This window comes from Aquarana catesbeiana, linkage group LG03, assembly GCF_042186555.1.
Source record: "Aquarana catesbeiana isolate 2022-GZ linkage group LG03, ASM4218655v1, whole genome shotgun sequence".
Taxonomy (NCBI): Eukaryota; Metazoa; Chordata; class Amphibia; order Anura; family Ranidae; genus Aquarana; species Aquarana catesbeiana.
In genome coordinates this window covers 109,929,604-109,942,188 of record NC_133326.1, presented here as the reverse complement: position 1 = coordinate 109,942,188, position 12,585 = coordinate 109,929,604, and the positions used below count along the sequence as shown (strand labels likewise).

General features: G+C 42.6%; 1 protein-coding gene across 1 annotated transcript in view; it reads right to left on the bottom strand.

The window, feature by feature from the left end:
• LOC141131554 (RNA-binding protein with multiple splicing 2) overlaps nt 1-11,625 on the bottom strand; it is an 81,356-nt gene extending 69,731 nt beyond the window's left edge. The window contains exon 1 of the mRNA XM_073618945.1: nt 11,296-11,625. Coding sequence (XP_073475046.1) covers nt 11,296-11,349 — 54 coding nt within the window. The 5' untranslated portion in view covers nt 11,350-11,625. The remainder of the gene's footprint in view (nt 1-11,295) is intronic.
• Between the last annotated feature and the right edge of the window lie 960 nt (nt 11,626-12,585).

Genomic DNA, 12,585 nt, shown 5'->3' with positions numbered 1-12,585 from the left:
ATGTGACTTCTCCAGCCAAACAGCAATCACATGGACAGCAGTAAACATGTGATTTCCTGGCATAGTTTACTACTAAGATCTGATGCGAGAGCGAGAGCGAGAGCGAGAGCGAGAGCGAGAGCGAGAGCGAGAGCGAGAGCTGCCATCATGGCTGTAAAAGCAGTAAGTGCAAAAAATCCTGATGTCACCATGGGGACACTACACTGAAAAAAAGTCAATTAGAATTTAACCCACTGTCACCAGTCAGTGTACCCAATCACTGCCACACCATTCCCAGTGTTGCCTCTGCTGATACAGGCCTGTTTGACCATGTTTCAGCCTGCTGCCTATCAATCCTCATCGTGGCCTTAGACTCATCTGCACATCCCACTGACTATTCCAGTGTGGACGGCTGCAGTCCTGCAACCACAGGAACTCTTAAGCCTCATACAAGATCAGACTTTAAACAAACTTTTGTGGATTTTTGTCCAAAGGATGTTGGCTGTGAAATGTATTGCATAAACACGGCAGGACTTTAGGCAACAAACACGAATGTAGTGACATTTCAACGTACTGACGACACTTCAAAAGAGGACGTTCAATTCTCCGACACCACCCTTTGGTCAACTTCTGTGTTGTCTGATCTTTTGCATTGGTTTTGAGCAGGCGTGTTTGTACTTTGTACTAAAGGCTGATGGTTTTGTGCACACACGATTGGACTTGCTGTGGCAGGACTTGTTGCCGCCATGTTTGTTCGCACAGCCAACATTTGTCTGATGAAAACTGAAAAAGTTTGTCCAATGGAGCGTACACATGGTCAGATGTTGCCTTAAAAACAGCTAATTTGCATGTTTGCTGTCAAAAAGTCCAATCGTGTGTATGGGCCTTAAGTCTTCCTTCTTCAGCCTCTTGAACTTCCTGACCAGTGAACATGGCATTCCTGGGGCAGCCACATACCAGTAGGCTAGGCTTGTTTGAATTCTAGGAACTGGAAAGGCTATAGGTGGCAGGGCTGTCTAATATTGATTGGAACCTGGGCAAAGATTTTTATTGCCCCCCCCCCAGCTAGACTCAAAATGAGTTTACTGCAGCAGATCAGGCAGCAATTGTGATTGGCTGCCAGAGATTACAACACATAATTACTGCTCACCAATTGGATGCTAGAGGTTACTGCAAATTACTGCTCACTGATTAGTTGCTAGATGTTACTACACATAACCTCAGTGCAAATTGTGGGTGTGGCCAAACTGCACTAGCATTGAGGGGTGCACTATGGGCAGAGTGCAGGGGTGCAGAGCTCCCCTCCCACCCAGATTCTAGTACAGAGCTCCACTCCCCCAAGTACAAAGCTGTCCTCCCACCCTCCAGGATTCCGGCAGGCAGCGCATGCTCCAAAAACCCCCCCAACCAACAATGGCAGGGCCCTGGGCAGTTGCCCCTTTTGCCCTGTGGTAAAGACAGCCCTGATAGGCAGTGCTACACTAAGCTATATTGCCTGACCACTTGTATACAGGTTGTACCATACTTTGCAGACTAAATGTAAAACCAAATATACTGCTTTAAGGTATATTTACCCAAGAAATTAAGCAGAATAGATTGCCCCAACTTGAAGACTTGCAAAATTATAAGAAAATTTCTCAAAATTCAGCATTTAATTTATAGCAAAATAAAAAACCCAGGTGGTGATTAAAGTAGTTTTACCTTAAGAAAATCCTGTTTTTTCCCCCTCACACAACTGATAGGATGGGCTAGACAGATTCTGATTGGTCATTGCTGTCCATGTGATGGTGCTGACCTATTAGCGTGCCTCATCTGTACATGCAGAAAGGTATGGAAAGATTAAATTGTGGGGAATACAGCAGAAAGGGGGGGGGGGGGGGGGGATGGGCATGGTGTCCAGTGTCAAGTCTCCTTAATGATTTTTTTGTAGAGCTGCACGATTAATCGTTAAAAGATCATGATGCGACATCCCACACGATCTTAACCACTTGCCGACCAGCTCATGCCAATATACGTCGGCAGAAGGGCACGTACAGGCGGATTAATGTACTTGTATGTTGCCCTTCAAGAAGTGGTTTGCGGGTGCCTGCCGCAAGCTCCATGAGAGATCACAGGTTGTGCAATCATCTCACGGGGGGGGGGGGGAATGGGGAAATGCTGATGTAAACAAGCATTTCACTGTTCCGCCTAGTGACAGGACACTGATCACTGCTCCCTGTAATTGGGATCAGTGTTGTGTCACATGTAGCCATGCCCCCCCAGTTAGAATCACTCCCTAGGACACTTGACCCCTTCACTGATAGTCACATTGACACTAATCAATGAATTTTTAATTGCACTGATCACTGTATAAATGTGAATGGTCCCAAAATTGCGCCAAAAGTGTCCAATCTGTCCACCATGTCGCAGTCACGATAAAAAGCTGACCACCGCCATTACTAGTAAAAAAAAAATCCCCCATTTTATAGCCGCTATAACTTTTGCGCAAACCAACAAATGTTTATTGTGTAAATGCGTTTTTTTAAATTATCACTTTGTTTATAGCACAGAAAATAACCGCAGAGGTGATCAAGTACCACAAAAAGAAAGCTCCATTTGTGGGGAAGAAAAAAGTCAATTTCGTTTGGGAGCCACATCGCACGACTGCGCAATTGTTAAAGCGACGCAGTGCCGAATTGCAAAAAGTGCTCTGGTCTTTGGGCAGCCAAATGGTCTGGGGCTTAAGTGGTTGATCCAGCATTAACATGATTAATGTTATTTTGCAATTCCCCTGTATACAGCTGTAAAAAAAACTAAAAAAGCAGCCTGCAATAGTTATCAAAAATATTGCTCAGCGCTGAAAGACATATTGCATCTTTGTTTTTTCAATTACAGATCAAAGGGATGAACTTCAGTCTGCAAATGAAGTTGGTTTAAAGCAATATTGTCAGTAATACATTTGTCTTTTAACCACTTCAGCCTCAGGTTTTATCCTTAATGACAGGCCATTCTTGGTGATACGACACGGTCACTGACAACTGCATGGTTATGCGATGCTGTACCCAAATAAAATTGTCTATTTCCCCACAAATAGAGCTCTTGGCATTTGATCATTTCTGCTATTTTTGCGCTATAAACAAACAATTTTGAAAAAAGTTTTAGCTTTCTGGTATAATACATTGCCAAAAAAAATCTTATTTTCTCATTTAGGCCAATATGTATTCTGCTACATATTTTTGGTTAAAAAAAAAAAAATCCCAAGTGTATATTGATTTGTGCAAAAGTGTCTACAAACTATGGGATATATTTATGGAATTTTAAATTGTTTTACTAGTAATGGTGGCAATCAACTTCAGTGGGACTGCAACATTACAGCAGACAAATATATGACACCAAGCAACATTTTGGGAGACAGACACCAACACAAAAAAAAAAAAAAAAAAGTCACTGCCAGCAAAGAGGTCATCGGTGATCAAAGGGTTAAGTGTGCTCCTAGGGAATTTAATGGTTTAACTGAAGGAAGACATATCTGTTCCCGATTAGCAGGAACACAAGATCTCTCCTCTGACAGAACGGCAGTCTGCCTCCAATGAATGATAGATGGGTCCTGGTGGCCATCATACCTGCTGCTTGGCACCCACTGTGTCTAATCACAGCAGGATTACAGCTCCCGTGGTGTGCACACATCCCAGAGCAAACAGCAATCATGTACAGGTATGCAATTTTGTGCTCGAGGGCCATCCTACATGGATGTGGGGTGGTCCTTAAAGTGGAGTTCCACCCACTTTTACAACTCTTCAGCATCCCTCACTAAACTGTGCACTGCAAACGAATTGGATATTTTTAATTTTTTTTCTCAGCACCTACTGTATATCTGCTGTATTCATTTTTCACCTCCTCCCTAGCCGTGGCTCATTGCATCGTTTCCTGTTTGCAATGTCTTCTGGGAAGGGGTGGCAACTTCCTCTGACACTGCCGCTGCTATGGAAGCCTGACACCTATTACACAGCTTGTGCTGCACTGAGCATGTGTGAGATCTGCAAGGATGAGATCCAGGAAGAAATACAGTCTGGCTTCAGATGGCCACGGCCTGCTGTAAGTTTATAAAACAACAAACTACTGCTATAAACAAACCAGACTTGTTTACACACTAACTTTACTAGAATACATTAAGCTTGTGTATTATAGGTATTTTTATTTAAAAGTATAATTTTGGCCGGACCACCACTTTAAGTGGTTAAATTGTTACTGTTTAACCCCTTAATTTACTCCACCCCAACTCCTTACTCAGTTTTCCTGCAGATTTACTTACTTTTTAACCAACTGTTTGTTCATTAAGATTACACCTTTAACATGTTTCACAAAAAAAAAAAAAAAAGTCAGTCATTGTTAAAACTTTAATGCCTTGTACCACTGGTGACAGCTGATGTGTAAAAAGTTGCAGTAGGTATTAGTGAATACTAACTCCCCCCCCCCCCCCCCCCAAAAAAAAAAAGTTTCACACATTACATCTCTTTAATAGTGTTTGATAACCTAATATTCAGGGGTTATAAAGGAAAAAGATGAAGATTCTCATTGTATTACAGTTTAAAAACCCACCAAAAAAACATTTGGGTACAGTGTTGCATGACTGAGTAATTGTTAAAGTGATGGCGCTGAGCTGAAAAATGTCCTTTACAGGAAGTAGGTGAATGTGTCTGGACTTTTAGTTGGATAGCTTTTTAGGTGTCCTGTTTGCAAGAGGCCTTAAAGTGGTTGTAAAGGCTGAAGGTTTTAACCTTCATATATATTCTATGCAGGGTGGATATAAAAAAAACAAAAACAAAAAAAAAAAAAAAAAAAACTCAATGATTAAACACTGGTGGTAAGCAATTTCACAGGCAAAGGCTGGTGCTGGCATTTCAATCATGGCACCATGGTTGATATGGTGTCAGGGTGAGCGAAGCACATTGTTTCTATTATTACATTCTAATATATAATGAAGTGGTTCAACTCACCATAATGCAGAATCAGTGGGAGCCCTGGGCTTGTCACATCACCTGCCACTAGCCATGCCAGCACCACCAAATGTGCATTGTCGCTGCATTGGTGGCAGGCTGGCAGCCCTGATCCATTTAGTGAGGGCAGAAGAGATGTCATCTCTGCTCCCCACCACATTGAAGTGGCCCAGAGCGGGCAGAGAGAGACGTCATCTCTGCTCATCTCTCCCCTCATCCACCTCATGCAGCCTGCCCACCGCAGCCCGACCTGCTGGTTAGGCAGTCAAGAGATTCAGGGCTAAGGGGTCCAGATTCAGGACTACAGCCTCAATAGCCACCCCCTGACGATGCCTATGGTACCATGCTCTAAATGTGAGGATAAAGTGCAAGCTGTAAAAATGAAAAGTGAACTCTAAGCAGCGTATAAACCTTGTGATCTTTCTGCACATAATTTGAAGTGTTCCCCCCCTCCCCCCCCCCCCCCAAACAAAATGGCAGCAGGCTGCAAGACCCAGTTTGGAAATATTTACTAGCCCGACAGCTCATTCTAAATAGAATCTTTAATTTTTGCAAACAAAATGAAGGTTTCCTAACTACCAGCATGAATGAGTCTTTACATTTAAAGAGTACCTGTCATTTCAGATCCATCATGGCAGCACCTGTTAGTGGGCATCCACCATGTCCCTCACCTTGTTGTGTCAGTGCCACATCACCAGCTGTCCCATTAAAGTGAATGGGACTGTTGGTGAGTCAACAGGTCAGGGAAGGAGCTGCTGCAGGACAGAGATGACAGTTGCGATTAAAAAAAAAAAATTATGGATTTAAATCAAACTCACCCTGATTCTATGACTGAAGTTAAAAAAATGTATATTATACACATTTACACACCCCCTTTAATACTTACCTGAGCCTCTCGATTCAGTGATGTGCACAGGACACTGTGGTCCTGGGATTTCCTCATTGGCTGAATTAGCAGCAGGCACCATTGGCACCCACTCCTGTCAGTCACAGCCAGTGAGCCAATGAGGAGAGAGCAGGGCCAGGCCAAGCTGCATCCATAAGACAGAGCTGCAGAGCTGTGCTTGGGCGTGCCCATGCACCCCCACAAGTGGCTTGCTATCTGAGGCACTTGTCAAAAGTGGGGGAGGATCAGGGCTGCTTTGTGCCAAACTACTGCACAGAGTATAACATGTCTGCCAAAAAATATAAAACCACAAAATGGACATCTACATCTCTGAACCTTTAGGCCCATTTCACACCAGCAGACCAATTGGTCAGCCTGTCTGTTTCAGGCAGACCCAATCAGACCACCCATTGCTTGGAGCAACGCATGTCAGCAGATATCTGCCAGCATCTGATCCAGTTGGCTAAAAAGTTGGAGGATACATGCAAAGTCATCCAGCGGATCTGACAATTGATGGAAACAGACAGACAGTCCGTTTCCATCCAACTGCCCCATAGAGAACAGTGGGCTGTGTCTATATGCAAAGTGGACACAGACCTGTCATCCGCCTGCTCAGCGCAGAGATCCCCTGCTTTACTGATTCCACACCATCTGAAAGACGTACTTTGACCTTGTGTTGAAATGGTATAGTTTCCAGCTGAGTGATCACAATCAAGCAATAAGTGTGAAACAGATCTTTCAAGTCACTCTTGACTTAATCTACTTCCACTCAATTAAATTAGAGCTAGACTAGTATAGGACAACAAAAATAGGTGGACATGTAATAGAAATGACTGCCAGAAACACCTCTTCATTAACCACCAAAAACTAAAAATCACCCTTAAAGTGTGGGGGCCGCTTTGAACCATGTCCATTGAGTTGGATTTTAAACAGCAAGTGTAAGGTATAGATAGGGTACAAAAATATTTGTGAGCCCTGTTCATACCTTAAAAGTGCATGGGGGAGGCGCATAAAAATTTGCTACCCGGAAGGCCATCCAGATAAAGCAAGAAATCGCAATATATTATACACATTTTGATACAAGCATTTAACAATTTCTTCCATCAGAGGTGCAAGGCATGCACAACAATTGTCAAAAGCAATATGTACATACAGATGAAAACCCCACACAGCAACTATTAAAAGCTATGCAAAACAATTTAATTTGTTACATAGGAAAAATATTACAATTAAATGAAGGCTCATAAGCAGTACATATAAAAAAAACCATGTCAGTTTTCAGCAGCTGCAGAAAGCCCATGGGTTAGCTGGTTAAGCTCACTGCAGTTGATTTATTAAAACTGGAGTGCAAAATCTGCATAGAAACCAATCAGCTTCCAGGTTGTCTAAGCTCAATTGAACAAACTGAAGTTAGAAGCTGACTGGCTACCATGCACAGCTACACCAGCGAGATTAACCAGCTAACTGTTGGCTGGCCATACATTTGTTTTGAGGAAGGTTAGATTAGGGTTAAACATACATTATATTTTCAACCAGTGAAGAGAATTTCTATTAAGAACAAATTTAGCAGTGTATGTGGATTACATTCTGCAAAGTCCATTTGCTCCAGAACTAAATGATAAAGCAAACTTAATAGTGAAGGACTTCCAAATGAAGTTTGTCAAGTTGAACGTACTGAGAGTTTTTGTACAAATACCAATTTGACAATCTATTGGTGTATGGCCAGAAAAAAAAAAAAAAAAAAAAAAAAAAAAAGGATTTACCAATCTTGTTATTCATTGAAAAGGTGGTTGGGGTAAGATGTGATCAATGATACACAATGCCGGCCATACACGGTTCAAATTTCGAAAGAATTTTAGAAAAATTGTATGTAAGAATTTTTGTACAAATTTTGCACCATTAGTGGGCTGCAGCAATGGCTGATTTTCGTGTGGCAATCAAATGAGGAATCAGACATGTTGGAAATTTTTTGAAAAAGGAACGATTTTCTAAGAAATGTAAAAAAATAAAATGCGCATGTGCAAGAAAATATTCCCGGCCATGAAAATTCTTTTCTGCAGCAACATGAGGTGAAATTGAAGGCTTGGTCAGCTGAATTTTGAAAATCAATGGTGGCACCATCGGATCACAAAAAAAAAAATTTTGAAAAAAACTTGGTTCTAAATTCGACCATGTATGGGCTGCTTAAGGGTTGATTTACTAAAACTTGAGTGCAAAATCTGGTACAGCTGTTCATGGTAGCCAGCTTCTAACTTCAGCGTGTTCAATTAAGCTTTGACAATTAGACCTGGTTCACACTGAATGCTACTTTGACATAGTGCCATTTCACTTGATCTAAAAGTAGCAGGTCAGTACAATTTCAGGTGCTACTTGCCTGACATCTCCACCACTTCATGCACAGATGTATGCAAGTCACACCTGAAAATGCAAAAAAAAAAATAGAGCAGGAACTTTTCTTCAAATCAGTGCAGCATCACAAAGTCAGAGTCACTGATTTGAACAGTTCCATTGCCAATAGGGTGCGATGTCATGCGATTTGGAACTGTCAAATCACACCAGTGTAAATGGTGGCTAAAGCCTGGAAGCCAATTTCAAAATCAGATCTGGATAGAAACCAATCTCCAGTTTTAGTAAATCAACCCCATACACTATATTTGAAAGTTTACCCACCAAGTATGGTCATTGCAAAAGACGTTGGACTGCTGTTTATAGAATGGTAAGAGCTAAGAATATGTGCAAATAGAATGGGTTTTAGAAAAAACCCACTACTATTCATAATTCTTCTAACATTGAAAAAACGGACTGTGCTTTGAGGCATCTTAAACAGGACACCCAAACATCCCCTAACCAATAGGATGGCCCTGGTTATAAGCCAAGCAGCCCTCCATATTAATGAAACTGATACAACTATAGAATTATGGTTATTATGAAGTAAAAGGTCCACAGAAGACGGCTCAGTTCCATTTACATCCACAGTGACAGCCGAGGAATTTCATGTGCTCAACAGGAACACGTTTGAAACAGAGGGGGAAGTTATATCAGAACACAAGGGAGGAACATGGAGACATAGAATACAAACACAAAGTGTAAATAAACACCAACACATGGTAATGCTCATTCATGGTGGCAACTGAAGAAGCCTTTACAGCCAATAAGGAGGAATTAAATTATATTCCTCTTAATGTAAGGAACTGCACAACTAACAATGCCATTACCCCTGAGTACTTAGTGTTGCTGTGCCAGATCACTCATGCAGGTTACAATGGGGTTGATTTACTAAGGGCTAGTACACACCACATGCAGTCCAGTGCATTTTTCTCTGCATCAAAACACATGGGAAGTAGGTCACACCAGTGGTCAGTTACGAAAAAAAAAAAAAAAAAAAAAGAAAAAAAAAACCCACACACACTGAGAATTTTTTCTGTATGGGAACAGTACAATGCACTGGACCCTAGTATAGTGAAAGGGAAAAAAAAATTATATAAAAAAAAAAAAAAAAAAAACGCACCTGGAATGCCTCTGGAACTGCATCAAAAATGTGCGCGCAGAAAACGCATCTGGAATTGGATAGGAGAGTGCAAAATCTGGTGCATATGTGAATGGAAGCCAGCTTCTAACTTCAGCTTAAGAAATTAAGCTTTCAAAAAAAAGAAAGAAAATTGGTTTCTTTTGCAGAGCTGCACAGGATTTTGCACTCTCCAGTCTTCGTAAATCAACCCCAATGTCTATAAAATCAGCTTTAGATTTATCAAAGCTATGATGACTGATTTTGTTATAACCCAATTAGGCAGGCCTTTCCACCAGTGCCTGGTAGATCCATCTCTTACCACACATCAGGCAGGCCATAGATTATGCAATTTTCCACCCACAGTGGAAGGAACGTTTGTGCAATTCTCCCAACGCAGTCAGTGTTAGAGGAATCTCTCCCACGGCACAATGGTTCTGCCGGCAGGGGGGTGCTGTAGCCAGCAGCACTAATGGTTTGAAAAAAAAAAAAAAAAAAAAAAAAAAAAAAAGCTGCTTGTACTGAAGTGATCGATGGACTTGTGTACAACAGGGTGCCGCTACACTGAAATGCATCTAGGATTTTGATCCATGTAGGTCCAGCTTTACAGTCAGATTGTACGATTTGTTTTAGACCAGCCAAAGATTTACCAATACTAGTTAAAAAACCTGGCCGATTATATCAATGCGCTTGGTTTTAGGTAGATTCTCAATAAACCTAAAGAGAGTTGTACAAAGACTGTAACATGTATAAAGACCCTCGGCCCTGGTTCACACCAGTGAAACTTGTCCATTCAAAGTTGCACCACATTTGTGGCTATGGAGCCATTCAAATTGCTGCAACTCAAGTCACAGCAAGTTTGAAAAAGGTTCCTGCACCATTTCTGTACAACTTGGATTAGCATTTGTTAAACGAAGTTTCAGATATCAGCAAGCGGCACATGAAATCGCACTGCTTTGAAGTCACAGCTTCAAAACCACACCGGTGGGAACCAGGGCTAGAGCTCACCACAAACATAGATCAATCTCCTTTAGATTTACAACTACAGTTTGAGGGAGTAGATTATGTAGTTCTTCATATTAGAAAGTTGATAAAGCTAAAGTTGGATGGTACAATTTCCTTTAGAGTTACCAAAACTACACAACAGGAGGACACCCCTAAGCCATCTTTAGTCTGTATGAATGCTGAGAGGCCCTCACTACATGTTGCGGCACCTGCAGCCAAGACCCCCTCTGCTCGTTATCACACGCGGGACGCCATTCTTTATTCTCCAGAAAACAGCACATTCTCAGGGGTGCAAAATCGCACAATGCAGCCATATAACAAAAAAAAAATTGGGAGACAGTCAGGGATGCAGGTACAGCAGCCCATTTAAGCAAACAGGCTGCCAAGCCAATAAACAAACCACACCAGGTGTGAACCTAAACTTAAAAGTTGTACAATCAGATTGTATAGTGCATGGCCACCATTATGATGGTCATATACAATCTTAAGCTCTACCATCATGCAAGATCCTGCCAGACTGAACACTAATTGATACATAGGCTTGTCATTATATAGATCTCATAAGGATTGTACAATCTGATTGTATGGTGACCATGGAGGAGATTGTACAGATGACGGGGAGATTAGAAGTGACATACATTGATTACTAGGCTTACTATAGAGGACTGCTTCCATTGATCCCGGTTGTACATGGTGATTGTAGTGAGTTCGATCGATCAGTGAGGACAATGTATGGACACATCTCTCCATTATATAAAAATACACCAGACCAGAGGAAAACTATTATTTGGGGGGGAATAAAACACTGAAAGTGTTAATAGAAATGACTTCCCTGTATAATATAAAGTGTAAAGGAAAGGAGAGAGCTGAGCCCAGCACTAAGGAGCTCCTCCAGCACCAGGGTGGTCAGTTTTCATTGTCTGGGCACAGGAGCTGACACTCACCTCTTCTTCCAGGTTATTATTGCTGTGCTCGCTGTCCGTCTTCAGGGTGGTCATTGTGTATAAACCAGCGGCGGAGTCCTCAGCAGAGTCCACGGTGGCGGGTGTTTGTCTCCTCTGCCGGTACAGAAAGTGTCTCCTCGTCCCCGGTGCTGCAAGTCTGGTGCGGGATGGAGCGGTGAGGTGCCGTCTGTGCGGGTGAGGTGGAGCGGGGTCTGTGAGTGCTGAGGAGGGGGGGAGAGTGCAGAAGAGGAGGGCGGGAGGAAGGAGCTTTATACCGGCCGGACCTACTGAGGGCAACTCTTTATTGGAGGGGAGGAGGACGGGGTCATCAATTAAACTTCGGGAGGAGGGGCGGGGCCGAGTCCTGTGATGATCAGCTGGGTGTCCCCATCCATGGGAGAATAAATCAGCCAATCACAGCGCGTCCTCCGCCGACCAGCTGATCCAACATTCTCAATACAAATACAACTAACTTACCAAACTTCAACTCCGAGCAACTCTGAGATCTGAGAGATACAGAGAATTGTACAACACTGACAGATCACCACACCTCACTGACAGAGAGATCCCTACATTACACCTCACTGACAGACAGATCCCTACATTACACCTCACTGACAGAGAGATCCCTACATTACACCTCACTGACAAAGAGATCCCTACATTACACCTCACTGACAGAGAGGAGAGTTCCCTACATTACACCTCACTGACAGAGAGATCCCTACATTACACCTCACTGACAGAGAGATCCCTACATTACACCTCACTGACAGACAGATCCCTACATTACACCTCACTGACAGAGAGGAGAGTTCCCTACATTACACCTCACTGACAGAGAGATCCCTACATTACACCTCACTGACAGAGAGATCCCTACATTACAGCTCACTGACAGAGAGATCCCTACATTACACCTCACTGACAGACAGATCCCTACATTACACAGCTCTGACAGAGAGATCCCTACATTACACCTCATTGACAGAGAGATCCCTACATTACACATCACTGACAGAGAGATCCCTACATTACACCTCACTGACAGAGAGATCCCTACATTACACCTCACTGACAGAGAGATCCCTACATTACACCTCACTGACAGAGAGATCCCTACATTACACAGCACTGACAGAGAGATCCCTACATTACACAGCACTGACAGAGAGATCCCTACATTACACCTCACTGACAGAGAGATCCCTACATTACACATCACTGACAAAGAGATCTCTACACTACATTACACCTCACTGACAGAGATCCCTACATTACACCTCACTG